Below are 26,231 nucleotides of genomic sequence, written 5' to 3'. Positions count from 1 at the left end.
GAAATGGCTTTCAACTTTTTAACATAAATCTAATAGCTAAAAACCTGGTAAAGATGGAGATCTCCGTGTGGGAAAAGTAAGTGTACTGATAACACTTCTGTCACAGTGGTTTTGATGGAAGACTTGGAGGTAATTCACAGACATTGCTCTCTGTTAACCTTGTGGCCTGCCTCCCACAAGCTGACACCACTGGCTTGAGGAATTGCTGTTACAGAGATTACTTTAATACATGCATTTATAATAATCACAGAAATACTGGGATTTTGGGGTTTTTTACGTTGGTTTTTTTGGTTTTTTTTTTTTTTTTTTTGGTAATTGTCTGTGTTTTGGGTTTTCTAACTAGTTTATAGGTTAAAAATATGTACATTAGACAGAAATAAATTTTCATTTTGCAGAAGGGAAGTACGCACTGAAGCAATTCAGTGGCTATGATAAAAGGCAAGAAAAAAGATGTCAAGAAGAAAGATTCAAAGAAAGATGGTAAGAAGGCAACTGAGAAGTCAGAAGAATCTCTAGGTACCCCAACTGAGAGTAACTTAACAACGCCGGGAGATTTGCGGAGTGACTCATTGAGTGAAGAAACTCCGGCAATTCCAGAGGCACCAGATAAAGAGCCAGAGGTAGAGGAACCACCAGTCCACCCTGTTACCCCGTTCCACGAAGAGCCTGTCCTTGCTCAAGAGATTATAAAAAGGTACACTTGAGCAGTGAAGTCAAGAACTCTCATTTAAGTATCTCTGCTGTAGCCAGTGTCATACAAACACTGATTTGAAGCAGAGAATCAGGTTATTCAGACCTAGTAGCAGTGGCACCTTAGAAGATGTACATGTGGAATTCTGCTGCCTTCTTGCATCCTAGAGTGCTGCTGCTCTCTGCCTGCCAAAACCCTCATTCTTTTAGCTTGTTCACCTTCAGTGAAGTTTTATTGAAATGTACAGATCACTGGTGAAGGAAAATATATCATGTAATCTTAGTTGTTGCTGCCTTTAAATGCTTAAAGCTGCTCATATCTCTTCAGAATGCCCTAAACTGAGGAAGCAGGTGAATGGCAATGTTAAGAAAATCCTTTTGTATTTCAATATGATGTTTATATATAATGTGTCATATACCAGCATTCCTGACTGTAAGGTAGTAAATACTACTTTTGTGGGTTCTTTTCTTAATTGAAGGAAATATGGGCCTGAGGCAACAGAACAATTATGTGGAATGTTACAAGGAAGTTTCAAAAAATTGAAAATTATTTCTTGTTGTTTATTCTACACAAGATGCATCAGCTGACTGTGTGTAGACCATGGTAAATCAAAGGTCATTTATGATCGTTTATACAATTGTTTATGTGATTATGTGGTCGTTTATGTGATTTAGATCTGTTGGCAGTGACTTGAAATCTTCATCTTTAGTTTGTTTTCTTTGTAGCTATGAAGGTGAACAAGTTGATGAATTCTATGAGGGTGAAGGATTTATATGTTTTGAGGGAGGAAATACATACAAGGTGAGTGTATAAATTTTTAAAAAGTAGCAGAGTAAGTTCTCTCTCAGGAGCTCTGAGAAGCTTTGAAAGCTCTGTTTAGTTTCTGGCATTAAAACTCTTTATTTGAAACTAGTAGTTGGAGGGGAGTTGACATGTTGTTCTTTTAAAATCTTTCAGTCAATGTAGGCTTCAGCTGGGGTAAGAGTGAATCTGTAAATGATGCTATTCTCTTCGTTTTGAAGGGTCTATTTTCTGAAGGGCGTATGAATGGAGAAGGGACTTACACGTGGGCTGATGGAGTAAAGTATGAGGTAAGTTACTATTTAAGTTATAACTGAACATGGTTGCACCCAGTTAGATGTGCAAATTGAAGGAAAGTAAATAAGTTGCAGTAATTGGTACAGTACAGTTGGCAGCTGCAGAGCTGTGGCAGTGATTTCAGTTACAAGCCTGACTTGTCCCAGAAGGTTGGGAAACAGAGAGTCTTAGATTTTAATGTTGTAATTTAATCTTTCAGGGAACATTTGTTAAGAATGTGCCAACGCATTATGGCCGTTATACCTGGAAAGATGGCAGTATTTATGAAGGATCAATCCAAGATGGACTTAGGCATGGATATGGAGTTTTCAGGAGTGGTCCAATTTCTTACATTGGTTATTGGTGCAATGGCAAAAGACATGGAAAGGTCAGTAAGAACTAAATGAGAGCATGGGCTTGGGTGATACCTTCAGGAACAGCAAGTGTTACTGTGCCAAGGTTTCACAAAAGTGTTTTGTTCTGTTGCATTGTCTTATGCTGTGTAGAGATTTGTTTTTCCTAGGGAGCTTTTCTGAGGTTGTGAATACAGTTAATACTGTAGACCTACAGTAAAAGGAAGTAAAAGACTGAATAGGTCAGAAAACTTATCTACCTCAGACTGAGTACTGTAATTAAGATGCCAAGGTTAGCTCTCTTAAAGTATTTCCAAGAGGTTTGAAAAAATTGTAGACTTTGATGTAATATAATAGGATTTTTCTTTTGAACATTTGGTGTTTTCTAAGGTCTTACCTAATATTAATCAAAAGAGCTTGCTTTCTTTATTTAATTCTATCCCTTCAGTTGCTTTCAGTACAGAGAGTCCAAGTATTAGAATGTGATTACAAGCATCATATCATTTGTATGTGGTGTTTTATTCAGGTAGATGAATATTTAGGTGTTTGAACTGATTATGCTCTTTGTTTCAGGGTATAATTTATTATGATCAGGAACAGACCTCCTGGTATGCAGGTGATTGGGTAAACAATGTCAGAGAAGGATGGGGATACAGACGGTAAATATGATAACACTTGTTCTTACCATCAACATTTTTTATTTTTGTGTATTATGTTGGAGTTTCTTGTGTTGTTTAAAGTGGGTACAAATGCTATCATTTCATAGTAGTGGGTACCTTCTGCAGTGGAATAAAAAATGTACAAAGTGCTTTATGATAACAAGACAGACTTCAGAAGTTTATTTTTACGTGCAGTATTTCTACTGACCATTCACACAAAAGAGTAGCTTAAGACAAAGTCCCAAATCAGCTTTGGTAAAGCACAATTCATTATTGAAAAACAAACACACTTGATTGATTTGAGCAGATAAAGCTGCCTGATGAATAAATGACTTATCTGTAGAATTATAGATAAACAAATATTGTTAATAGTTATGGCAAAGACTTTTTGGGAAAAAGAGCTGGCTAATACTTTGAGTGATTTCTAAATTAAAAATTGGAGGTATACAGTGGCTACAATAAAACCTCTGTGTCCATGTCATAGTGAGACAATTTTCAATTTAATGCTTATATTTATCCTTAATAAATTATAAATTTATTAGCAATGAGGTTTTGCATAAACATTTCATAAGATCAGCACAGAATTTAGTATGAATTAACTTTTTTTTTTTTTTTTTTTTTTTTGCAGCTACAGATCTGGAAATACGTATTTTGGTCAGTGGAAGAAAAATCTACGACATGGACATGGAAAAATGATATGGCTGACAGATAATCAAGAGTATGAAGGAGAGTGGGAGTGTGGCATGCAGGTATTAACTTCTTCCCCAGAAACCCTTTAGTTCAGCATCTGTCCACTGCTCTATAGGAAAGCTAAATAGGAAGTTGTGTGCAATATCAAAGGAGCTTTGTACGATTTTTGCCAGTTGAGTTTGCCAGTTGAGAAAACAAAAACATGTTCTTTATTGTAAATTGATTCTTATATTAGCAATATTCAAATTGTTAAGGGATTTTGATCTAGTCTTATAAAATCAAAATTTCATTCCCTAGTGGAAAATATAAACATTTTTCAATTAAAAAAAAAAGTTAAAGAAGTATTTGTGACTTAGCTTGAGCTATGACTTCATGACTTCAGCAGTAGGTATATGTGACAGTTTATTTCTGTGTTGCCTGTAAAATACTAGACCACACTTTTCCCTCTTGGAAAAGTTTTATGATGGGAGACAATTTGGTGGCATTTTCAGTTCCTTCCATTTATTATTCTGTTTCAAAAAGAAGACGAGTTACTTGCTCTGTCTTTTCACTCTGCTTAAAATTGTCAATGAGTCCAGTTTGTGGATCATCCTGGCTCTGTGGCATGGTGTTCCTCACCTGGCTGTTCAGGAGAAGGATTCAGGGAGGAAGGGTGGGTATCTTTAGGAGTCTCTGTGGTAGAGCTTGCTCAAGTGTGTGTTGATGCACAGCATCCTCTGGGTGCTTTTCCCATGCACCTTTGTAGGATCTGGTTCTGTCCCTGGTTTGAAATACTGCATCCAACAGCTGGGGGCTTTTATTTCAGAGAATTGCCAAAGTTTTGATCTGTTTTTTAAACACACTTTTTTTTTTTCAGCACGGTTCTGGCATGCACACGTGGTTTTTGAAGAGAATGGAAACATCTAAGTATTCTCTATGTAATGAATATGCAGGGGATTTTGTAAAAGGGGAGCGCCATGGACATGGGACATTTCTTTATTCTGATGGAACAGTGTACAGTGGAGAATGGGTGCATAATAAGAAGCATGGCAAGGTGAGTATTGTCAGAACTACAGACAACAGTAGAGCAAACTGTTCTGCTCTGTATAAGTGGATCTCTAGATTTCTGTACAGCAAACTACATTCAGTTTGCAGTGTGGATGGAATCCCCACACAAAGAGCAGAGAGTCCACTGAAAGCAGTTGGAGTCCTTCCAAGGACACAGGCTGACTGTGATTAGTTATGCTTTGGGTATACAAAGACATATATTTCCCTGTGGAGATTTTCAGTTCAATAGGTGCATCTTGAGTTTTGCAGTGGTTGGTCAGAATTTCACACTTTCAGTGTGAGCTAATGAATGGATTTCAAGCTGTCCTTGCACAGAGAAGTTCTTAAAACCTCTCATAAAACAGACTTTTGAAAAAACTCTGTTTTTCAGTGTGGTGTGCCACATATACAACCAAAGGATTACAAACAAGTCTTTCTATATGGGGAGAAAATACTTTTCAAAATAAAACAGATATATAGTCAGTCCTTTATCCTAACAGTGTACCTCCTTAATAGGTGACAAAATGCATTATAAAAGATGGTAGGAAAAATTATTTTGCTGTATTTTATTTCATATATTGCATTTTAGCCAGGATTCTGAAAAGGAAATTTGACTGAGAGAATTAGTGGTTTGGGGTTTTTATAAATCTTTGCTTTATATTTATATTATAATTAATCTGTCTGTAGGGCCTCTTTGTCTTCAGGAATGGTCTTAGTTTTGAAGGAGAGTTTATAGATGATCGTCGCGTGGAAAGTCCTGCTCGTCAAGGGTCTGCTGGGAAAGCCAAGAACCTGGGAGCCACTAGCCCAAGAAGGCATTTTGATACTCGTGAGCAGCTTTACAAAACAAATTTCGCTTAGTTCACATTTTGTTGTTCCATTTTACCAGAGTATGAAACTGTTTGTACGTACTCAAGGACCAGGCATATTTCTTCAAAGAATTTAGATAGAAATGGGAGTCATGGTTTTGCTTCCATGCTGCATTTGCTGTGAGTGACACTTAAGAGTGAAGTGGCACATCCACACCACATCTTGTAATGAATGGAACTGTTGTGTGAAAGTTTCACAGCTTTTTTAATATCTGCATTTCCTTTTGGTTAGGGGTTGATTTGACAGAATTGCTTTTCAGTTGTTCTGCTGTTGGTTGTGAAATCTCTACTTCTTACTGTGAAGGAATCTATTGTTCCAAGTCAGTAATATAAGAAGGAATAATACACATTTTGTTTTTCTGTGTGTGTATATATTAAGCTTTGTTTTAGTTTGTTCTAACTTATTTTATTTGCTTGGTAGAAAGGACCAGAGTCATTAATGCCTCGGGAAAGATTTTTGTTATGGGAGCAGATGTTGATCTGGATTTATCGTCACTGCTTGCCTTGTTCCCAAGGGAAAACAGACAGACCGAATTGCAACAAGTACAAGTCTACTGTTTGATACTTTCTGTTTCCCCCTGTATTGTGTTTCATACTATTTTATTTCTGGTTTATTTGTGTTAAAGTAACTCTTTCTATTAAACAATTATTTGAAAATCTGAGAGCTGTGAAAACAGAAAAGCAAAAAGAATGAATAGACAGTATCCATTGCCTCTTCTGAGGTTCCACTAAAAAAGGCCAAAAAAATAGGTTAACATATCTGGAAAGGCATGGAGCAACCAGCTTTAGCTGCTCTGAGGTTTGTCTGCTGACAGAAGATGATTTGTTTTTATCAGTCACCAAAACCCTTCTGAGTTGAAACATTACTTTTGAGTAGTGCTTCTGTGAACTCTTAGCCAGGGATGTGCTAAGTTGCAAGGTCAAATAATTATCTGCCCAGTTACAGGATCAATGCAAACTGGTCTCTTCTTGCTTTGAGATGATGCTGAAAACATATCCTGCTTTATTTAGGTAGAATTGGCTGTGTTGAGGCATATTTCAAAATTGAGAAAAGCCTACTACTTCTACAGCTCCTTAGGCTGTCCTCCTTCTGACACCACTTGCAACCTGACTATGCTGCAGTTTTGGAGGTTTCTGAAGGACTGCAATTTTCATCTCTCCATAACTCTCGCTGAAATAGATCGACTGTTGAGAGGTTTGTATTCCTGGTGAGCAGGGTAAGATGTGGAGAGTTGGAGTGGCAAGTTCTCCTGGCAACTCAGCTCTGGGAGTTAAGTGGTCTTGAGTCAGTACCTCTGTGCCTGTGAGTTCTCAGTGGATCAATTTACACTTCTCTGGGCACTTCTGGTCCTTAGGCAAGAAAATACAAAATTAAAATACAACAATAAAAATTGCACTGAGCAGCCATCTGTTCAAAATATGTATTCACCCCTGGTCTTGCCATTACTATTTAAGAGAGAGAGAGAGAAAGAATTTTGAGAGAGAAGTAGGGGAACCAAAATTTTTTTTTCAGTGTTCTTAACTTTGGTTTGCATGTAGTATTTTTTTGTCTTCCATAGAGACAGTTAATCAATGAAATCCCTTTTGACCTGAACTGTCCTTGGTATGTGAAGGGTTTAACTCCAACTTTGAATCCTCTTTTATTTCTGTATATGCTGAGTGGATGCATTTCTAGAAAGAGAATTGTCCAAGATCCAGCTACAGGTGGACAGTACTCCCTTGAAATTGGTTTGGAAGTGATGCATTGTCTGGTGTGAGTCTTCTGGGAGTGTTGTTACACTGTGATAGGTGCAGATGGAGAGGATAAGGAGGGCTGACAAATCAATATGCCTATAAGCATTTTAATATTGATGAGAACAGTAGATTTTTTTTTTTTTTAATTTTCAGGTCATCAATCACCCGAGGACATACATGATCCAAGTGATATATTACTGTTCAGAACATTTGTATCCTACCTTGTTAACCTGGCATTTCATATCTATCATGAAAACTACAAGTAAGTTTCATGTTTTAGTGAAATTTATTTCAGTGTAATCAGTTTGAATCTTTCCAGACAAGAGTGTTTTGTTTAAACTGTAGAGATGAAGTTCCTCATCTGGAGAAATGTTTCGTAGAAATGATGTCCAGGAATGTTCTGCCCTCTGCCTGTAGTGTCCAAGGTAAGCAATGCTATTTCTTCTCTGCAGAATTCATTAATTAGTATCACATGCATTGCAGTTTTATTGTTAATGTTATTTTTTCCCAATTCATTTTGAAAGGTATCTTATATTCTGGTGAAGAATTCTCATCTTTTGCCATGAGCTACCTTGAGAAATGCTGGGAAATATATGAAGATTTTTGTAGACCATGTCCCAGACCTCCATTTGACCCCACAGTGAAGCTGAGGCAATTCCTCTGGATGTTGGATGTAGTAATCTAATTTTGTTTTGTTTTGTGTGATTGGATGTGCTTTCTTTGTTCAGTTAATATGAGCCTTTTGAAATAGTCCCTGTGGCTTCTGCACAGTTGAAAAGGTGGGGGTGAGCAAATTATTTGTACAAATTCTCCAAGGAGCAGTAAAGGAACAGTTGTTCTCCTGTTATCTACTGTTATTTATGCACTTTTTCAGGATTTGAATTGTAATTTTTTACTCTTATCAAATCCTAGACATATGTGTTTAAGGGAATATAAATATTTTTCTGATCCCCACTGTCTCCCTCTGCCCCATCTATAAAATATATATATGAACATGTTCTATTGTTAGAACTGACAGCTATTGAAATAACACCATAAACCATTTCAATAATGTATTTACTAAAAGAAGAGCATAAGATTCTTTACTAAAATTCAGTAATCTGGGGACAGATCAAGATTGCTATGAAGGTAGAGAACAGCTCCCCATAATATGCCTAGGGTTTGGGTGCTTTACTTTATAAATCTGAGCAATTTTTTCATGAAGAAAAGATTGGATGGCAAAACTGTAATTTTTTGTATTTTTGTTTATGAGCTTTCTCAAGTTCTTCTGTAACACTGCTTTTGCAGTCTAGGGAAAATTCCCATTGGCTTCAATAGGACTAGAATTTCTGCTGTTAGTTGCATAAGTGGAAGTATCATTTGAAACCACTAGAAATTTTGGCAAAGGCTTGAAAAGGAGGTAGATTAGGTCCATGTGGGGCATGCCTTAAGTGCTGTTAACATGTGATATTTATTCTTACCCAGGGTTTTAAACTTCTCAGTGAACAATTAACTGCTCCGAGAGTTCTGGGAATATTTGTCAAAATTGGTGCCTCCCTACCTGGCATCCATGGTGTCAACCTGGAGCTGGAGGTGTGTATGGAAAATAAAACATAGTTTGTTGCTACAGGAACAGTTAAAATTGCTTTTAAGAACTGCTGTGAATGCTGTCCTACCTGCTGGAGCAGGAGGAAAATTAATTAATTTATTTTAAAAAATAGAGTAAAACTGAGCCTCTATTTGTCTTCCTTTGTTCTGCTTATGTCTTTTAGTTTAGCTCATGTACTTCTATGTTTTTCTTAAGTACCTCATCTTAGCACAGTCTCAGTGTACTTGACCATTCAGAAAGGTCCTTAGGAGTGCCATAATCCTTGCAGGGAAATCCCCTTTCCAGTGGAGTGCTGGTAGTGATAGTTCTGTCCTTGGGGAGCTGCCTGACAATATGGATGTGCAGTGATCACAGAGGGATTAATCACTGCACTGAGGCTGTTAAGGTGGAACAGTAATTAAGATGTGAACCCACTGATCCTGAAAATCTGGTGATGCAAGAAACCTGATTAGTGACATGTGAGGTGCTGCCACCTCAGTGACTGTAGAAGACTCTTGTGCTACCTGAGAACTGGCCTAGTATAGAGGGTTTTCACCCTTAAAGAATTAACTCTTATTTAGCAACAGTCTCTTGAATTTGTTCTAAACATGATCTGAAAAACTGAACACACAGTGGAAGTCTTACTAAGGAATCAATTATAAACCCACTCTTGAGGTTTCTAGCAGCATCCCATGTAATTAAAATATGATGTTTTAGGTAATAGCTGTAGTTGTGGGTTACTTGTTAGAGAAATTTCTCATAGCTCCAGATACAACAAAAATCAGTGCAGTGCTTTAGGTCAATATGACTTGTATAAAGTGTAACACATCATATCCTCTCCTGAATTTTTTTTGAGCTTTGTCTGTTTTCAGTTTTTCTTCAGGAAAAGGGATGTTTGACTAGATAAATGAAGCCAGAGGGACTTCACTACCACTCCTGAGTTCTTTGCTTGCTCAGCTACATAGGCCTGTTAATGAAGAGGTTTTGTAAAAATTAACTAATTTACCACTGCCTTTGTTTTACTCGAGATGGTTTTTCTGGAATTTTTTGAAGCTCTTCTTGAATGTGCATTGGTGTATGTTACTGAGGATATGATCCTGGAGAAAGAAGCTCAAGATAATGAGAAAAGAAGTAGCTTTGAAATCAAGGAGCTCTCCAAGGAAATCTCAGCTGTGTCTCTCACGGAACATTCTGCACTCCAGGTAAAGTTGATGCAGACCTGTTCAGTGTTGTTATGTGTCCACTGAGAGAGTGAAGTCAGGCCCTGAAAATGTTCTGTTTCTTGATCATGGAAACCAGTTTCCCCTTTTTGCATAAACAAATACTTGATTGGGTCCTTATGCTTTTTCTGTTTGTTGGTACCTTAAATTTTAACATCAATGTAGACAGTTTAACATATTTGCCCGTTTTCCTAGATAACTGTAAATACACACAGAGTACTTCTGAAGGGGAACTGACAGATTGGTTGGCTGGTTAAAGATATGTCTCTTCTGCATTAAGCTGAATGTCTAAAATTATCCTGTAAAAATGGCATTGCTGCTGTTGTATGTAGCAAGCCTTGCTGTTTGCCTGCAGTTGAGCTGTCCTCTTTTTCTTTTTGCTAAACTTCAGAATAAGGATTTTGTAGGTTGTGAGATGCTGCCTGTGACACTGGTGCAATTTGTATATACAGAGTAATTGAATTAGAATTGTTATTATTTGGAATTATGAACAAGATGAAAGTATTTTTATTAATTCAAGGAGTATTCACAAACATAATTTCACAGCCTCTGTGAGCCAGTAGTGCCACTGTACACCACCACTTCCCATTCTCTAGCCAGTTGTTCCCACCCTATGTTCCCTTGCAGCATCACTGCAAGCAGTGACACACAGTGCACAGTGAAGTGGTCCAGTTAAATAGAAAAAAAAAAAAATCTTAATTTAAATGTTCTGAGGTAAAATTTTTCTTGTGTTACATTTCATTAGTGCAGCAGAAGTATAATTGCTACAGACATAAATGAAGACATTTCCAAGGCAGCTGAGCTCTACACTCAGGAGCAGATGAACAATAGATGAACAATATGTAGAGCAACATGTAAGAACAGAGGAACAGGTCAAAGAACAGGAGCTTTCATTTTCTGTAGTGCTGTCTTTCCCTAGCTCTGAAATAGGATAATCCTACCAGCCTGGCTGGTATTGAAGGTAAAGTGTTACCTGGACATACTTGAAAAGTATTGAAACACTCCTGCAATATCAATACCTTGAGATAAGCATGATTGCAGGATGCATTTGGCTGGCAGAATGCTTTGGAGATGGGAATTTGCATGACTCAAAGGGACTTGGGATTTCACTTTGTGATTTGAACACAGGCTTAGACATTCAGTAACTGAATTTAAAATTTCTTGCCAGGCACCGAGACCTTCTGGAGACACAGATCCTGCTCATCAGCATTCTCTACTGGGTGAGTACTGTATAAAGTAGCTATAAAACTATGAAATGGCTTGAGGAGATTCACTTTTTCTGCAACTTTCAAAACAATTAAACAGGAGCTGATCATGGGAACAGGTGATGTATTGCAGTTACAGAGGGCAGCTCCAGTCAGTTTGGCAGTTATGACAAAGTTTATGTTTAGCTTTCCATACCTGCTGTACACAGATGGCTGGGCAAGTTGGAATCTCTGAATTTTCTATGCTTTTTAATTAAAAGCTATCACTTTTTCCTTAAAAATAACTTCAAAGGCTTTTTAAATCTTAATTCATCCTGTTCTGTCCCACTCATGTGGGCATGGAAACAGGAGCTTGAACTCTGCATTTTGCCTTCATTAGAAACAAACTTTTCATCATTTCAGAAGTATTTTAATCACAGGTCTGACTTTCAGGGCAGATGACAACCTGTATTTGTTTGTGCTGAAGATCAAATTTGGAATTTCATGTGCAGGATTAAAGGTTGAGTAATTTAAATTTTCTTTCTTTGCAAAATCAGAAACTCTTCTCTCATTTCCCATAACTCCTGGAGAAAGCAAAGATGATGTGTCATTGCCCAACAAGGATGTAAAAGAAGAACAAGATTCTTGTCCAGAAAAAGAATTGATAGGTAAAACAATCCTACTGTTTTAGGACTTAACACACACACAAATCTCTTGTAGCTCTTGAATTGCGAAGTTTTATTTGTATAGGCAGATTTCAGCTTGTCACAAGAGGGCAGTAAATGAGCATTAATTCTGGAGGAAGATTTTTTTAAAAATAAAATAAAACTTCATAATTAAATTAGACATTTAAGTACTGACTTACAAAGTTTCCCCAATTTTAAAGAGCTACATTTTATTTGCAGGGCATCTATAAGCTGTAATTTGTATTTACTCTCAGAGAAGCTCAAGCTGCAAGCCTGTCTGTGGAGTGTCTTGGACAAATAAAATGTATTACTGCCATGTCCTGCTGCTTCTACTTAAAATAAGAATTATTATTAGTTGTGTGGCACTATTAGCTGGGATAAGATGCCTTTATGTTAGGACAGGGCAACATTCAGGCAGAAGAGATGTTCAGTAAGAGAACTTTGGTATGTTGAGGGTTGTAGTTTTCTGTACCACCTTCCTTCCAGCTGATTAGCAGATCTCATCTGGGTTGGTTTTTGTGTTTGTTGAATGTTTTCTGCTGCTACAGAACTCAAATCCAAGGACAGAGGTAGACAAGGATCTTCATGCAGTCATCAGCTCTTTTGCTGAAATCCGATGGGTGAAATGTTACCTGTCTGAGAAGCTGTTTGTTCAGGGCCCATCACCTGGGCCTGGCCTGTTTCCTGACATGGCAAGGGACACTGGCACACACCTCTGTCCTTTGAGGTGGTCATGTTTGTTCATCCCTTCCCCCATGCACAGGAGTCACAGATACTGAACTGTCATCAGGTTACTGCAGAAGACTCTTATCACAGGATTAAAGGGAAGAGTTCATTGTCTTTTTGTGGCATTCCCAGGGCCAAGTCACTGAATCCTCAGAAAAGGGCCACCCCTGTTCAGTTCAAAGTGTCTCACACCTTTCATCCTCTGTACCATGCAGAAGCCAGACCTTCCCTTTGCAGAGTGTCAGAGATGAAATATTGTAGTCCAAAACACATTTGAAATAGAAGTGCCCCGCTAAACAAATATGTTTAATTTACATCTTGCAGATGAAGTAAAAGAAGATAAAGATGAACAAAAGGCACTGATTAATTTATGGATGTGTCAGGTGGAAATCTTTCTCACAACTAAGTTGTTCCCCGCTTTTGAGCGTGAAATAGTGCTGAGAGATAAAATAAAAGAAAAAAAACCCCAGGATGCTGAATTAGCTGAGCTGAGAAAGATCCAGGCTGAGGAGCTGGAAAGGTGAGTGTTGAATCTTGTCTGGCAGTACTGCTATCCTTTATTTTCCACTAGCAAAATGAAGATTGTATTCAAGAAAGTAATATAGCATACTGTAGCTGGAAAACCAACTCACACGGGTCTCATTAGTAACATACAGAATGTAACTCACGTGCTTTCTGCTGCTGGCTGGAGTAACAAATACAGGCTGCTTTCAGGTTACAAACTTAGCTCTGGTATTTCCTGGCACTTGGTTCTTGCTCTGTGCAAAGGCAGTTAAGACATATTTGGACTTGAGGGGGTAATTAGAGACTTTCTGCTTCTCTACACTGTGGCAGTTTATGCTGCTCATCCTATGACTAGATCTGGAGTTGCTTAGCCAGTGGAAACCTGTCTCCCTTCTTTTACAGTACCTTAAATTCAAATTTTGTTCATGCAGACTTATTGCTGAAAAAGAAGAAGAAGAAGAGGCAAGAAAGCAAGAAGCAGCTGCATTACAGGAGAGTGTCAAGCTCGGGGAACGAGCCTCATCATCTTGGGAGAGACTCCTCTCCTGGAGAAGTCTCCAGCTGAAACAAGAGGCTGCCAAGAGAGAACCCTCACCAACGAAGAGAGGCTCACAAGGCAGTGAGCCTAAGGAAGAAGAGGCAGAGAAGGCAGCACCCAAAGGCACCAAGGCAACTGCTGACAAAAAGAAAAAGAAATAGTTCCTCTGCTGGGAAGTGCTGAAGCTTCAAACAAGTACTCTTTCAAGTAAGGAAAAAAAAAAAAACAAACCAAAACAACCCCAGAAGACCCACACTTGTAGGATGCTCTAAGAATGGCTCAACTGTATGCACAAGACTTGCTGGTTTCAGAGGGAGCAGTCTTTTACACCAGAGTTTTGGGTAAACTAGCAGGAAGTTACACGATGCAAATGAACACAGATGCTTCTAAAGTGTAACAATTATTAGTTTTATTTTTCAGCAAAATATTCACATAACATATCAGAATGGAATGGTACAGATGAGTTCAGACTGGTTTTTAATTAGTTTGCACATAAACATTTTTAAAATTTAAAAATTTTATGGTCAGAGTTTACAGATTTTAGTAGAAATTTTGATTCTTACAAAGCAAGTATTGCTTTACTATTGTCATTATTCCAGTCAATAATATGACTAATAACTTTTCATGTTGAACAAGTGCCTGACATTGACATCTTCAAAAAATCAGCCCTTTGCAGATCAATCCAAGAAGAAAATATTATTAAACTGTGTTGCACAAAGTTTCTTCACTTCTTCTGTTAAAAAAAAACAAAAAAAAAAACCCATCAGTACTGTATTTTACAGAAGTCTCCTCAAGAAAAACCCTGGGGATTGTCATGGAGAATATAATAAAATTCAAACAGAAAAAGCCCTAAGAGTTTCTAATGTAGAAATACACTTAATATTACTCTCTCTTCAGTAGGAGAAAATGAAATCTGCTGTCTCCCATTGTCTAAAAGTGGTTTAAGTGTAAATGATGGGCCTCTCATCAAACACTGCAACAGCAGCAGACTTGGCTTAACATATAGTTAAGGGAAGTATATGATAACCCCTTTTTCAGAGAAAGGAGGAATTAGGATATTCTGTTACAGGAAATCAAGTCTGCAGAACTTGTGCTTTGGGTTATTTGGTAGACTGATAAACTTAGGAAGTTTATGAGGCACAGAAACACTCACTCACTGTTTCTCTATGGTAGGTTTTATGCTGAAATACAATTACAGAGAGATTGCCAAGTTACACAACTCATTCCTCCTTTTAAAATATTGCTAGGCTTTGGTCCTGGCAAGGTATGAATTCTTCCCCATTGTCTAAGGGAAAGATGTGCTAACAGGAGCACATTGCCTCCTATTAGAATGGAGAGCCCTAGCATGGCTGCAAGATTCAAACAGATTTTTAGAGAAATAGCAATGTAAAAACCTATTGCATCTTAATGTTAATTCTCACTCTTAGTCCTAGTAAATCATTCTCAAAACCACATTAGGAGCAAGACAGCGATGGATGAGGATCACTGACAGGACAGCCACAATGTGTAAGTAACTAACCCTGGATCACTGACAAATAGATGTAAATATATTCATCTCTCATCTGTAATACACTTTTTAAATCATGCCTAAACTAAGCTCACAGTGCTGTCCTCTATTATTTGAAGGAGGAAGTATGACTGATTAATAATTAAGAATGCCTGCTGAATATTTATGCTGTCCTTTCACAGCTGGTAGTAGGCAGATTAAAACCTTAGGCAAACTCACCAGCTCCATCAAAGATCAGTCCCTCTCTAGATTTCTCATGAGATGAGTTGTATTACTTCTCTAGGGACACACATTTTAGGAATAACTGTATTTAAAGATATTAAGAAACAATCCTTACCATTAACTTCAATCAGATTTACATTTTTTTGGTTCAAAATAACATATAGCTCTCGCTGGTCAGACTTTTTCCCAACTACCCAGTAATCACTCATTGCCTTCACAATAATTTCCTCATCTTCATCAACTCTGAAAGAAGTTTTAAAAATTAAAGAAGGTGGCAGCAAGTTCATCTTCAACAACTTTATCTATAATCATTAGGACAGCTCAATGTCAGAAATTGTGGTTGTGCAGTATCAAAGAAAACACGAGTTCTAACTTGGCCATCATTCAGTCCAGGTCAAAGGCTTCAGAAAAGGCTGCTTAGGACATGCCCAAATGTGTCAATCAGCAATTTTTTCATTAGCCAAACACTGCAGTGAAAACACTGAAGAAAGCACCTCTCCTCCCTTCTGGTAAGGACACACTTCACACAATGAGGATTTACTCCACAGGGCCTGAATACTGAAAGCTGGAGATGGGCTGGTGATACCAAGCTTTCACAGAACTGTTAAACCTTGACCTAAACTATGTTCAATAACTGGATATCTTCTATAAAGCTGTCACTAACCCAATAATTCCATAATATGATGAAACACACTTTCTTCATTTAGAGAAAAAAATGGAAACCTTGTCCTTAAGCATAGTGGGAAAACAGCGTGTTGCTAATTCGAGTTAGGGGCATCCCAATCATTCAGCATTGTCCTGTTCTTTCTTCACTTTCATAGTGACAGAGGGTCTCTCCCACCTTGCAGCATGATACCCATTGACAAGAAGCCACTTATCTTTTCTATCAGCGGGGCTGCAGTAACTGCAAGGTTTGCATTTCATCCTTTGTCTCACCCCTAGAAGCCACCTTTATACTGCTTTCCCAGATTAGACAGACTCTCCTGCTTCCCATCCCATTTTCTGCCTCCAATAGATGAGATTTTTTTTTTTTTTGATAATGGCCCTGGCCCTCTTTTAATTTTTTGTTTGAAAGGACACTAGAACTTTTTTTTTAAGATGGACTACTTCTAACCAACACAAAATACCAAACATGAACAGCCAGCCATCAAGAAAAAGACTGGAAAGTGCCACTCCTTTGCAAAGAAAAAAAATCTGCTTGACAGTAGGAGTTACAGACTATTTAGCAGTCAAGCATTACCTGGAGAAGTCACTGTTGATGTCACCGAGAATCTTCATGAGGTCAGGGTGAACGGATGCAAGCGATACGCTGGGTGTTTTCCTCATGTGAATGGTACTTTTCTCTGCCAGGTTCATGTGATTGAAATAGATAAACTTAAATTGAGGTTCCTTCTCAGCCCTAGGAAGATTTAAAAAGAAAAAAAAAAAGTGATTTGTGAATACCTACATGCTCTATCAGCACAGGCTTCCCAGAAACTGGGTAGTGAGCCAGTGCAAAGCTAACTTACACAGCCTGGACTTATCTTCACGTTGAAGAGACTTGTGGGATTGAAATTCATTTTAACACAGTTTAAAAAAAACAAAAGACAACCAAGCCTGCAGAACCAGCCAGTATTTCCCTTTCTGCCACTCAGGCTGCCAGTAAACACACACAGGGGAGTCTGAAGGCGTTGCCCCACTTCAGAGTAGTAATTAATTTGCATTTTTCTAATGAGCTGTTTTTTCCCATTTTGTTCCTGCTGCTCTCCCTTATGCCAGTCAAAGCTGATTTGAATGGATCCTGGGTCTTTAATTTGAGCAATAAGTCATCTTCTATCCATGTTTTTGTTATTTGTTACAACCAAGAGAACAAAATCTTTCTTGATCCAGGCAATTAGATTTCCCCCCACATCATTTGTGTGGGCCAAGCAAGAGACTATTTTCAAACTCCTGCCTTGGCAGTCTTCCTCCATTTCTGTTTTTATGAAGTTAACCTTAAAAACCCAGAGCTGTAACTTTTGTAGAAGTCACAACACATTCAGACTGACCAAAACCTGGCTGCAGCAAGTGGTACTTGAGGCAATGCATTATTTAGAAGCAGGAGATACTGTGATGACACCGCTCACCTTAGCAAACAACCAGATACCCCTGCTCTCTGTCACCCACATGCATTAGTGTCAAGGAACTGTATCATGTTTTCAGGACACCATGGCATTAAACTTTTAAAGAGTTAAAGCTGCCAAAGCCAGTCCCAGATGACATTTAACAACCCCAAGTTTAATGATTTAGTAGATTGGCACAATTTCAAGCACATCCTATTCTATCCTGTGCGATTTTGCTGATTTGGGATGGTACCACTGACTGAGTTCACTCACACACCTATCTTTGGTTGAATTCCTTTTATGTTGCCATATGGGATACTGCTCTCGCTTCCCCAGCTAATAAATCTATCAAAAAATAAATGCAAGTTTATTGCAAGTCAGCTGTAGTTCTAAGTGAAGGATATTTTCTAAAGCATTACCATCTTTTTTCTTTTGACTGGTTTTTGCCCCTCAAGTAATTATTTTAGTCTTGCAAAATAGAAAAATAAAAGACCTTTTTTCCTTACCTACTATACATGGCAACACTTCAAGAAGCAGTAATTCTGGAGAAGTCCTCAGTGGTAAAGCTTCCATTGCAATCAAATAACTTATTAAAATTCCCATTTCAGCCAGACAATAAACATTTGTTCCTAAATTAGTAACATCTATTGTTACTTCAGGGAGACCCAAATATGCAATAACATGGACTTATAAACACTTAAGATGCAGAAAAGTAGACAAGCATTGCTTTAAGTACACCATTAACGCTTTCAAAATTTGGGCTCACGTTACCATTATTTAAGCAGTTCATTTAACCTAACTTTTCACTAGCTAATGAGGAAAAGAAATGTGGTACAAACCCTGATATTCTCTTGTTGATGTTGTATTGTTCACATATGTCTGATGCCAACACTGTGAGCTGAGGCCCAACAATGCTGTCCAGTTTTCTGCAAAACTCCAGTGTGGGTGGAATTGAAGCTGTGTCAGGCAGAGAAAAAGGAGAGGTGAGATTCTCTTCCCACAGCTAAAGGTACAGTTTCTGCAGTTGTTTTCTTTAAACATCAGCAAGAGTCCAAGGACAAATTTCACCCACAATTAAAACCTCGGGGGTGATTCTGAATATGGCTAACTGAAGCAATATTTAGTCATTTTATTGTGTAAAATGAGCTGAACCACAGGAACAAAGACAAAAGACTGATAAAAGTACTCATGAAAAAGAGACTCAAATAACAAATTAATGTGAGTATTTTTCAAGAGTAAAACAAGCTGTATGTCCAAGTCTTTTACATATAAAAGTCTTGGCAAATAATTGATGCTAATAGGTACTTACCATCAATCATAAAGCAGACAGCTGCACTCATTGCCTGGAACAAAACAAAAGCAAAAAAGCCATTTACAACAGATTACTTTCACTAACTCAAATAAATGACAATACTTCAGAGAGGTCACACACAGGTGAGAAGAGATTTAAAAATCTTTTTTAAAGATAACACTTCAATAGGATAATGTTTCTGCAGTCCTGCACAACACAGGTTAGCTGTGATTTTAAAATTCAGTTAACTGTTTAAGTTGTAGGCAAAAGATAAAACTTGATTAAAATGCACTTTATACAAAGATATCTGCAAGAAACTCCCATTTAATGTAAGAACAAATTTAATTTTTTAAAAATTGATTAATCCCATATAAAGCAAGACATGAAATCACCTAAAGCAACTGAAGGCTGGTATTTTGTTTTAATAAAACATAATAATTGTTTGTTTTGTACAGGGTACAGGAGAGGCAAAAAGAGAATTCAAGCTTTAAAGCTTATTTCTAGAAATGCCACTTTTGTGTCTCTTATTAATGCACCTTTCTATACAATTCCTAAGTACTTCACATCATTGTCACCCTCACTGCACAGAGATTGCTAATTCTGTGGAGTAATTGCAGAGGAAACTGTAATACCTTATAAACAATTAAGTGAAGCTCTTCGTAAGTGTCATCAGTGTTAACAAATATTTTGGGGAAACGGCATTTTGTTTCTGGATCATTAAGATTTAAAGGTCCAGTAAGAAACCTAGAAAATAATTCAACAGGTCAGATGTGATGAATACTTGTATTTTAGTTTTTGAATTTAACAGATGTTCTCCAAACTTGCAATTAGGAGTTCTCGTGATTAAGGATGTCCAAACCCACAATTATGCAAAATAATGTTGCCCACTTGCTTAAGTACAGAATTCCTCACTGACATGCAGAGAACATAGAAAGAACAAATAGATAAATCCTAGATTAAACTACACCTTTGTCTGGAGTGCTTGACTGAAAAGAAATGACTGGAACAATTCCCAAATTTGTCATACAGTGCATTAGGAACAATGGGAAGAAAAATAACTGTGCAGTAACATTAATGAAGCATTTTCTCTTTTCCAAGGGTCAAGTTTCACATTGCAGCAACTACTGTGCAACCCTCTGGAATGAACTGTGTGTGGAATATGTACTCAAAACACACACACTCCTCCCAAATGTTTTGCCCTGGGGGGAAGAAGCAGTAGATGGTGACAGTAAAACAAGACCTACCTTCCATAGTGTTGGAGATTTCCTGGCATTTCAGCCCGTATTGGTGAATCTCTTCCCGCTAACTGAGGGGAAAAAGAACATACAGGAAAAACCAGCTTAGAGACAGAGAGAAGGGAGAATTCTCTTTGGTATTTTAGCCTTTAGTACCAGATAAACAGGACGAAAATACCAAAACCACCCAACTACGCTGCCCCTCAAAACCCCCAGCCCAGCTACCTCAGGCTCCATGTGCCTTGGAAACAGAGATGTCGTGAGATATTTGTACAAAATTCTCATGTCATCTTGCTCCAGTCCACTCCTAGAACATTGTGGGGAAAAAGAAGCAAATTATGTTTGTGCTACAGTTCAGATCACACATATTCCTCTATCTAACTCAGACCAATGCCTTTCTTACTGAATGGTAGCCTGACTCATGTTTTCTCATTTTCATCCAACTCTGTCACTAATTTAAAAGCTTCTCTATTATGGCACTTACTCATAGGATTAGAAATTGAAGAAACACAAAAGAATTGCTGAAATACCTACCAGATAAGCTGGTCATTGTAGAGAAATGCAGTGTACTTGACTATGTTCAGGCTTTCTTCCATCCTGTTAATAAATGACTGAATTTTCAAGTAAGTCATTTTATCCAGTGGAAAGAAGCTGATTCCACAAAACACATCCAGCAGATCACAAGACTGTAAGTGCAGTGTCTGCAAGTACTGAGAGAACAACGACAGTTGGCTTTTAGAATTCAGAAAACTGCCAAGGTGTAGATTTAAATGACAAATTTGACTCTAATCTCCAAAAATCTGGACTAAAAATCAAAGAAAAAACCAATCCTTCCAGTGCTACTTGTCTGACACATTCGTTCATGTGGGGACAGACTTTTTACTAAGGTTTGTAGTGACAAGGGCTTTGGACTGAAGGAGAATCAATTTATGTTACACATGGGAAAGTAGGTTTTTACAATGAGGATGCTCACACACAGGCACAGCTTGTCCAGAGACGTGGTGACTGCCCCATCCCTGGAAATATTCACAGCCAGGCTGGACAAGGCTTTGAGTAATCTGATCTCGTTGAAGATGTCTGCTCATAGCAGGGGGTTGGCCTAGATGACCTTTTTAAGGGTACCTTTCACCACACCACTCTGTGATTCCATGTGTGAGTGCATGAATGTGATTCCAGGCATCACTTGGCTTTTATTTAATCATTATGAAAACAGCTTTTAAGGAAAGTTCAAGATCTTTTGAGAGTATAAGCAAGCAAAGCCTATCTTACTGATATTTAATTTCAGATTCAGTTGTAGAAATAGGAACAGGTGCTTTCAATGTGTAATGGAATAAATAATTTCCATTATTCACTTTCTGGATAGACTGTAACCTTTAGCAAGAGATTTCAAATGCTCTGTCAAGTGGTCTGTGGAAGATGCTTTATCCAATGGCTCCCTCTACAGTCACTTCACGTGACTGAATGTCCACAAGCAATACAGACCAACAGGGTGACAGATTTCTGTCACAGCTTGTGAGTCTCTCTGTTTTAGCAAAAAAAAATTTATTATTTTCTTTTTTGCAAAGGTCTACTTTTAATTTAGTCTGGACAGTAGCACACACCAGCTCATCATGGTACTCCTTGTGCCAATGGTGTTATTCTGGAGTCTACCACAGTCTTACAAGAAACAAGCAAGACCCTCCCCAAGTCCACAGGCAAAGCCTGTACTTTTGTTTACACTGTCACAACATTGTGCCATTCTAAAAATCTGTTAAAAGAACAAAATTTTAAACACTATTACACAGTGTCTACAGTCCATCACTATCACAGATCTCAATACCTCAAAAGTACAAACTGCTGACAGCAGTTCTGCTTCCTTGCTTGCAAACAAGAAAAATGGGGGCAGGCACTTTTCAAGTGTGATGAAAATTTCCATGTAGGAACTCAAAATTCTGCCAGATGAGACTAGTCAGTCAGTTACTTTATGTGAAAACCAGGTTTTGCCTTTTATCCTTTCACTAAAACATCAGCTATGAAATGACAGTCTGAAGACTACTTACAATGCATGCAGTATTTCCTGAAGCCTTTTTAAGATTGGCTACTAATTCCACATAGTGGGTGGAGTAGGGGGGAGAACTTAAAAAATTCATCAATTCACTATTTCGCAGTACAAAAGGACTTGTGCATGCAGGTTGTGGAATCTCTAGCCCTGGAAGTTTTCAGGTCTCAACCACCCAAAGCACTGGACAGGAGAGTTTAAATTCAGTGTTACCCTGCTTTGAGTAGGAGGCTGAACTGGATGATCTCCCCAAATTCCTTCTAACCTCAATGAATCCTCAACAGTCACTCAAATAGGCCTGTACAAACTATAATCACAGTAACCAATTCAAACATTAAAGCAGAACTTTGAAAGAAGGAACACAATTTCATCAGAAAAAAGATCCAAAACTTAAGTTGTTCCATCAAGTCATAACCACACTTGTGGTTCAACTCCACTTAAAGAACCCATTCTGTCAGAAAGAGCAGGAAGTATTTGACAAAATGAGTAACCACATACTTTGTGTTGACTCTACATCTTTTCCACTGCCTGTGTTTTATAGTCACATTGCTGCCACTTTTTCTTTTTTTTGTGTTTTATTTCCAGTGCCGAATCACAGTATGTGCCTGAAAAATGAGGTCTTACCCGATGGAAGAATTTCTCTAGTCTCTCCTTTAGCACTTTCACACCCCCATCTTCCATGGCTCTCAGGAATGTGCCATTGAAAAGCTAACAGTTTAAAGAGAAAAAAATCAGTTAATTGGGTAATCATTTTCAGTAATTTCTTGTAACTTGGTTATGAATATAGATTACAACACAACTCCCATTCCTTAACATATTCCAAATCAATCCAAATGTATCCCTTCTTTACTGAAAAAACATTTAGATTTGCAGAGTTCAGGTGTATATGGCAGCAGAGGCAAGAATTTATGTATCATTGAAGTATCTCAGGCTCTTGTCTTGTAAAAGGCCTTGAGCCCCCAGTGTTAACCCTACCTTGTACATGCTGTAGCACTGCTGGAGGACTGAACTATAAACCTTGTCCTGCAGGAAAGAGAGCAGCACATCAGTAGGAGCAGAGGCAGAATTACAAGAATTTTGGCTGAGCTACACATAACATGTGTTTTCAAAGAGCCAGCAAAGGCACAAATCGGAGAAATCAAGCTCTGAAAAGTTAAATGGCATTTTCAGTCAGCATCTAGAAATGTCTCTGTATTTATAAAGTATGATTTCAATAAAGGGAGTCCCTTCCCCCATCACATTTAGTACCAAAAGCACCTTCAGAACTCATGCCAAGGATTCCAGTTACAAACAGTGCCCTTCCCTGAGGCCAGTGGTCAGTGACAATGATCTTCTTTCTGATGGCTCTCTCTTCATCCAAATCAAAGGCTGAAGAATGTGGGACATTTATGGGGCTGAGATCTTAACCCAGATCAAAAAAAGGCTATTTTATCTGGCAAAATAGAGCCCCTAGGACTCCAATCCTTTTCTTAGGACACAGAGAGGAACAAAAGTAATGCACACTGTAATGAACAGGAGTAGGAAAATCAACCAGCTTTTTAATTATTATCCCACCCTGCCAAATACCCTTCCTGTATACAACTGAACAGACATAATGATTCTGCAGCTTGGACAAGAAATCCCATCATAGTTATGAGCTTCTTTGGTTTTCCAGATTATTAGTAAATATTACTAGCAGTCTTAAGAAAGTAGTGACATGTATACTGGCACCTAATAAAAATACATAGATTTAAGAACTTAATTAAACAGATCCTAAGAAATATTCACCTACTCCAAGCTAAAAGTCTCACAGCTGTATATTTCACCAGTGTTTATTGAATGATCTTGAACTGTTCTCTGGATAATTGTCTATCTTGTGTTCTTCTTTAAATTTTACTGAAAAGTACTTTGCCCTTTTTCCATTTATGAAGATAGGTATAGATACATATAAAATCAATTTGACAGCAGTTCAAGAAGAATTAAATAAAGATATTTCTGGATGGAAGTACTCTCAAAAATACAACATAACTCATTAAAAAAAAAGGAAAGTTCATTATTACCAGCAATTCTTCTTCCTGATATTCATAGACTGGCTTTCCATCTTTGTGTTTTTCTATGATGGGATTCCGTACAACCTAGGAAGTGGAACAGGCTGGTATTAGACAATGCAGAATGCATTGAGAACATTGCAGGATGGTGTTTTAGAAATATGCATATCACGTGCATAAGTACCATGACCATCCAGAAGTTTTCTTCAGGTTCATGGAAAAACTGTCTATTCTTCTGTGTATGTAGGGATTTTGCAGGTTTTGTTGGGCTAAAGGTCCTGGAAAGAAAACATATAAGTAGATATAGATATTTATACACACTCACAAGAAGACATAGAACTGAGATATTTAAAACACAGTGCTTGTGCCAAAACAATCACCCAGGCAATCAGAATTCCTACCTTGTGAACTGCACTATAGCTTCACACAGCCCCACATTTCTAATTTTTTCATTCTTTTCTACGTCATTTGGGTGATAGAAGAGAATCTTCTTTTCTTCCTAAAATTTGAAAAAAGAATCTAAGCAAATGCATTTTAATGAAATCAAAGAATATTGAATTAATGGTTTGCTTGTTTTTTAATCCCTTAATAACCTAGGGAGAATTTTATTTTGTACCAAAATGGGCTTCTGTAATAATGGATAAAAGGTATATTAGGCACACTTAAGCAGTCAATCATCCCATGATATGTCAAAGGACTTTGTAAATTGACGGCTATTGAAATCACAGGCCCCCGTTACTTCTGGGCCTGTTCAAAGCAAGGCAAGCTTCAAAGCCAGCTCAAAGCATTACAAGGTTCAAAGGCAGCTCAGATTGCTCCAGGCCTTGTCCAGTCATGTGTTCAATACCTACAGAGATGAGAATGCCACAACTTTCCAGCCCTGCTCTGACGTTAGATAACTTCACCCAGAAGAAATTTTTTTTTCTATCTCATCAGAATTTCTCCCTATCCATCCTCATTCTTTCACTTCAACAACGAAACTCCATCATCTACTGCCAGCCTTCAGGCAGTTGACACTGCCCTCTGCCCCCTTTCCACACTGTCTCTCCTCTAGGCTGCACAAATGCAGTTATGAAAGGCTCCTCTGGTACACCACAGACTGCACCCCCTGACTGACTCAGGGGCTCTCCACTAGGCTATTTCAGTTTGTCAGTATTTTTCCTACTCTAAGAATCCCTGGAAGAACACAGCACTCACTGTGCTGGACAGAAGGGAAGCATTGGCTTGGCTGGACCTGCTGAGCCACCCTCCCTCCCACAGCCACAAGCGCTCACTGCTGATTCACGTAGGACCTGTTGTTCACAGACTCCCTGGTCCTGTTTTGCAGAGCTGCTCCCAACCAGTCCACCCGACCCGCCACGGTGAGCCAGATTATTCCACCCCACACGCGGGGCTTTGCTGAGCTCCACGAGGCTGCTGCCGGCCCAGCCCCCAGCTCGCTGGGGGTCCCTCGGAACCGCACCTCATCCTCCAGCGGAACAACAGCTTCCCCCGGTCCGGAGTCACCTGAGCGTGCTGAGGGCACGCTCAGCCTCCTCAGCCTGTCACTGCTCAGTATGTAAGTACACTGCTCTGTTCAGAAGCTGTTAAAGCTGAGCATGAACCACACAACACGCCGTTACCTAAAGCTAGTGACTAGAGCTTCTTGACTCTCCTTACTAAGGGACACAATGGCGAACAAACACCAGCAGTAACGTGACTGTAACTAAGTTAAACAGTAACCTTTCTACCATATTGTAGCTACATCGAGAAAGATTTTTAGACAAAGTTAAAACATCAGTAAAACAGTTGCTGACTGTCCAGCTCCCCATCTACAACATACGCCCGGCTGCTGACAACACGTCTGGTTACTGTTTCTTTTCGGTGAGAAGCAGTGATAGACCCCAATGGGGGCGGCAGTCGTCCCCGGCCCCGCGGGTACCCGAATGCCAGGCTGGGTACCGCCGCGGGCCGGGAAAGCCGCAGCTGCGACCGCCTTTGTCCGGGGCGGCTCCGCAGGGACACACAGGCCGAGTCCACATACGGTGCGGCCCGGCCTCGGGCACGGAGGGACCGCCGCTCCTTCCCCGCATCCCCGGGCGCGACATCCCCCCGGTACCTCTCCCTCTTTGGGCCCCAGCTTGGGGTTGTAGATGAAGAAACTGAGAAGCGTCGGAGCGAGCTGCTTCTCCTGGCCGGCCGTTCCCGCCGCCGCCATCCTGAGCCTGGGGCCGGCAGCCGCCAGACACCATCGGGGATCGGCCCGAGGCCGCCGCGGCACCGGCCCCGCCGCGCTTCCAGCGGCCCCGGCCCGGCCGCGGTTCCGC

General features: G+C 38.9%; 2 protein-coding genes across 2 annotated transcripts; one reads left to right on the top strand and one right to left on the bottom strand.

The window, feature by feature from the left end:
• Nucleotides 1-61: 61 nt before the first annotated feature.
• RSPH10B (radial spoke head 10 homolog B) lies at nt 62-13,766 on the top strand. Its single transcript, XM_084216631.1, has 19 exons — nt 62-694; nt 1,417-1,492; nt 1,714-1,782; nt 1,989-2,156; nt 2,695-2,780; nt 3,409-3,529; nt 4,327-4,503; nt 5,184-5,325; nt 5,787-5,908; nt 6,377-6,560; nt 7,253-7,361; nt 7,445-7,524; nt 7,624-7,772; nt 8,564-8,671; nt 9,695-9,868; nt 11,055-11,106; nt 11,628-11,738; nt 12,807-13,002; nt 13,418-13,766. The coding sequence occupies exons 1-19, from the start codon at nt 429-431 to the stop codon at nt 13,683-13,685; spliced, it is 2,658 nt and encodes an 885-aa protein (XP_084072757.1). The 5' UTR covers nt 62-428; the 3' UTR covers nt 13,686-13,766.
• Nucleotides 13,767-13,937: 171 nt separating this feature from the next.
• Nucleotides 13,938-26,231, bottom strand: CCZ1 (CCZ1 homolog, vacuolar protein trafficking and biogenesis associated). Its single transcript, XM_084216483.1, has 15 exons — nt 26,024-26,231; nt 24,327-24,424; nt 24,110-24,203; nt 23,938-24,012; nt 22,874-22,921; nt 22,523-22,606; nt 20,395-20,570; nt 20,086-20,167; nt 19,870-19,931; nt 19,258-19,369; nt 18,644-18,677; nt 18,174-18,291; nt 16,494-16,652; nt 15,369-15,496; nt 13,938-14,257 (listed from the first exon to the last, which is right to left on the bottom strand). The coding sequence occupies exons 1-15, from the start codon at nt 26,120-26,122 to the stop codon at nt 14,202-14,204; spliced, it is 1,425 nt and encodes a 474-aa protein (XP_084072609.1). The 5' UTR covers nt 26,123-26,231; the 3' UTR covers nt 13,938-14,201.

The sequence above is a fragment of the Fringilla coelebs genome, assembly GCF_963513975.1.
Source record: "Fringilla coelebs genome assembly, chromosome: 16".
Taxonomy (NCBI): domain Eukaryota; kingdom Metazoa; phylum Chordata; class Aves; order Passeriformes; family Fringillidae; genus Fringilla; species Fringilla coelebs.
This window is presented reverse-complemented; position numbering and strand designations above follow the sequence as displayed.

What these genes read in the sequence shown, in the direction of transcription:
- RSPH10B (XM_084216631.1), top strand. Translation starts at nt 429, where the DNA reads ATGATAAAAGGCAAGAAAAAAGATGTCAAGAAGAAAGATTCAAAGAAA. An exon ending in GAAGGATGGGGATACAGACG is followed by an intron (nt 2,781 to 3,408) that starts GTAAATATGATA and finishes TTTTTTTTGCAG; the next exon opens with CTACAGATCTGGAAATACGT. An exon ending in CGGAACATTCTGCACTCCAG is followed by an intron (nt 9,869 to 11,054) that starts GTAAAGTTGATG and finishes ATTTCTTGCCAG; the next exon opens with GCACCGAGACCTTCTGGAGA.
- CCZ1 (XM_084216483.1), bottom strand. Translation starts at nt 26,122, where the DNA reads ATGGCGGCGGCGGGAACGGCCGGCCAGGAGAAGCAGCTCGCTCCGACG. An exon ending in AGTGCTACAGCATGTACAAG is followed by an intron (nt 22,607 to 22,873) that starts GTAGGGTTAACA and finishes TTAAACTGTTAG; the next exon opens with CTTTTCAATGGCACATTCCT. An exon ending in AAATCTGATTGAAGTTAATG is followed by an intron (nt 14,258 to 15,368) that starts GTAAGGATTGTT and finishes TTTTTTTAACAG; the next exon opens with AAGAAGTGAAGAAACTTTGT.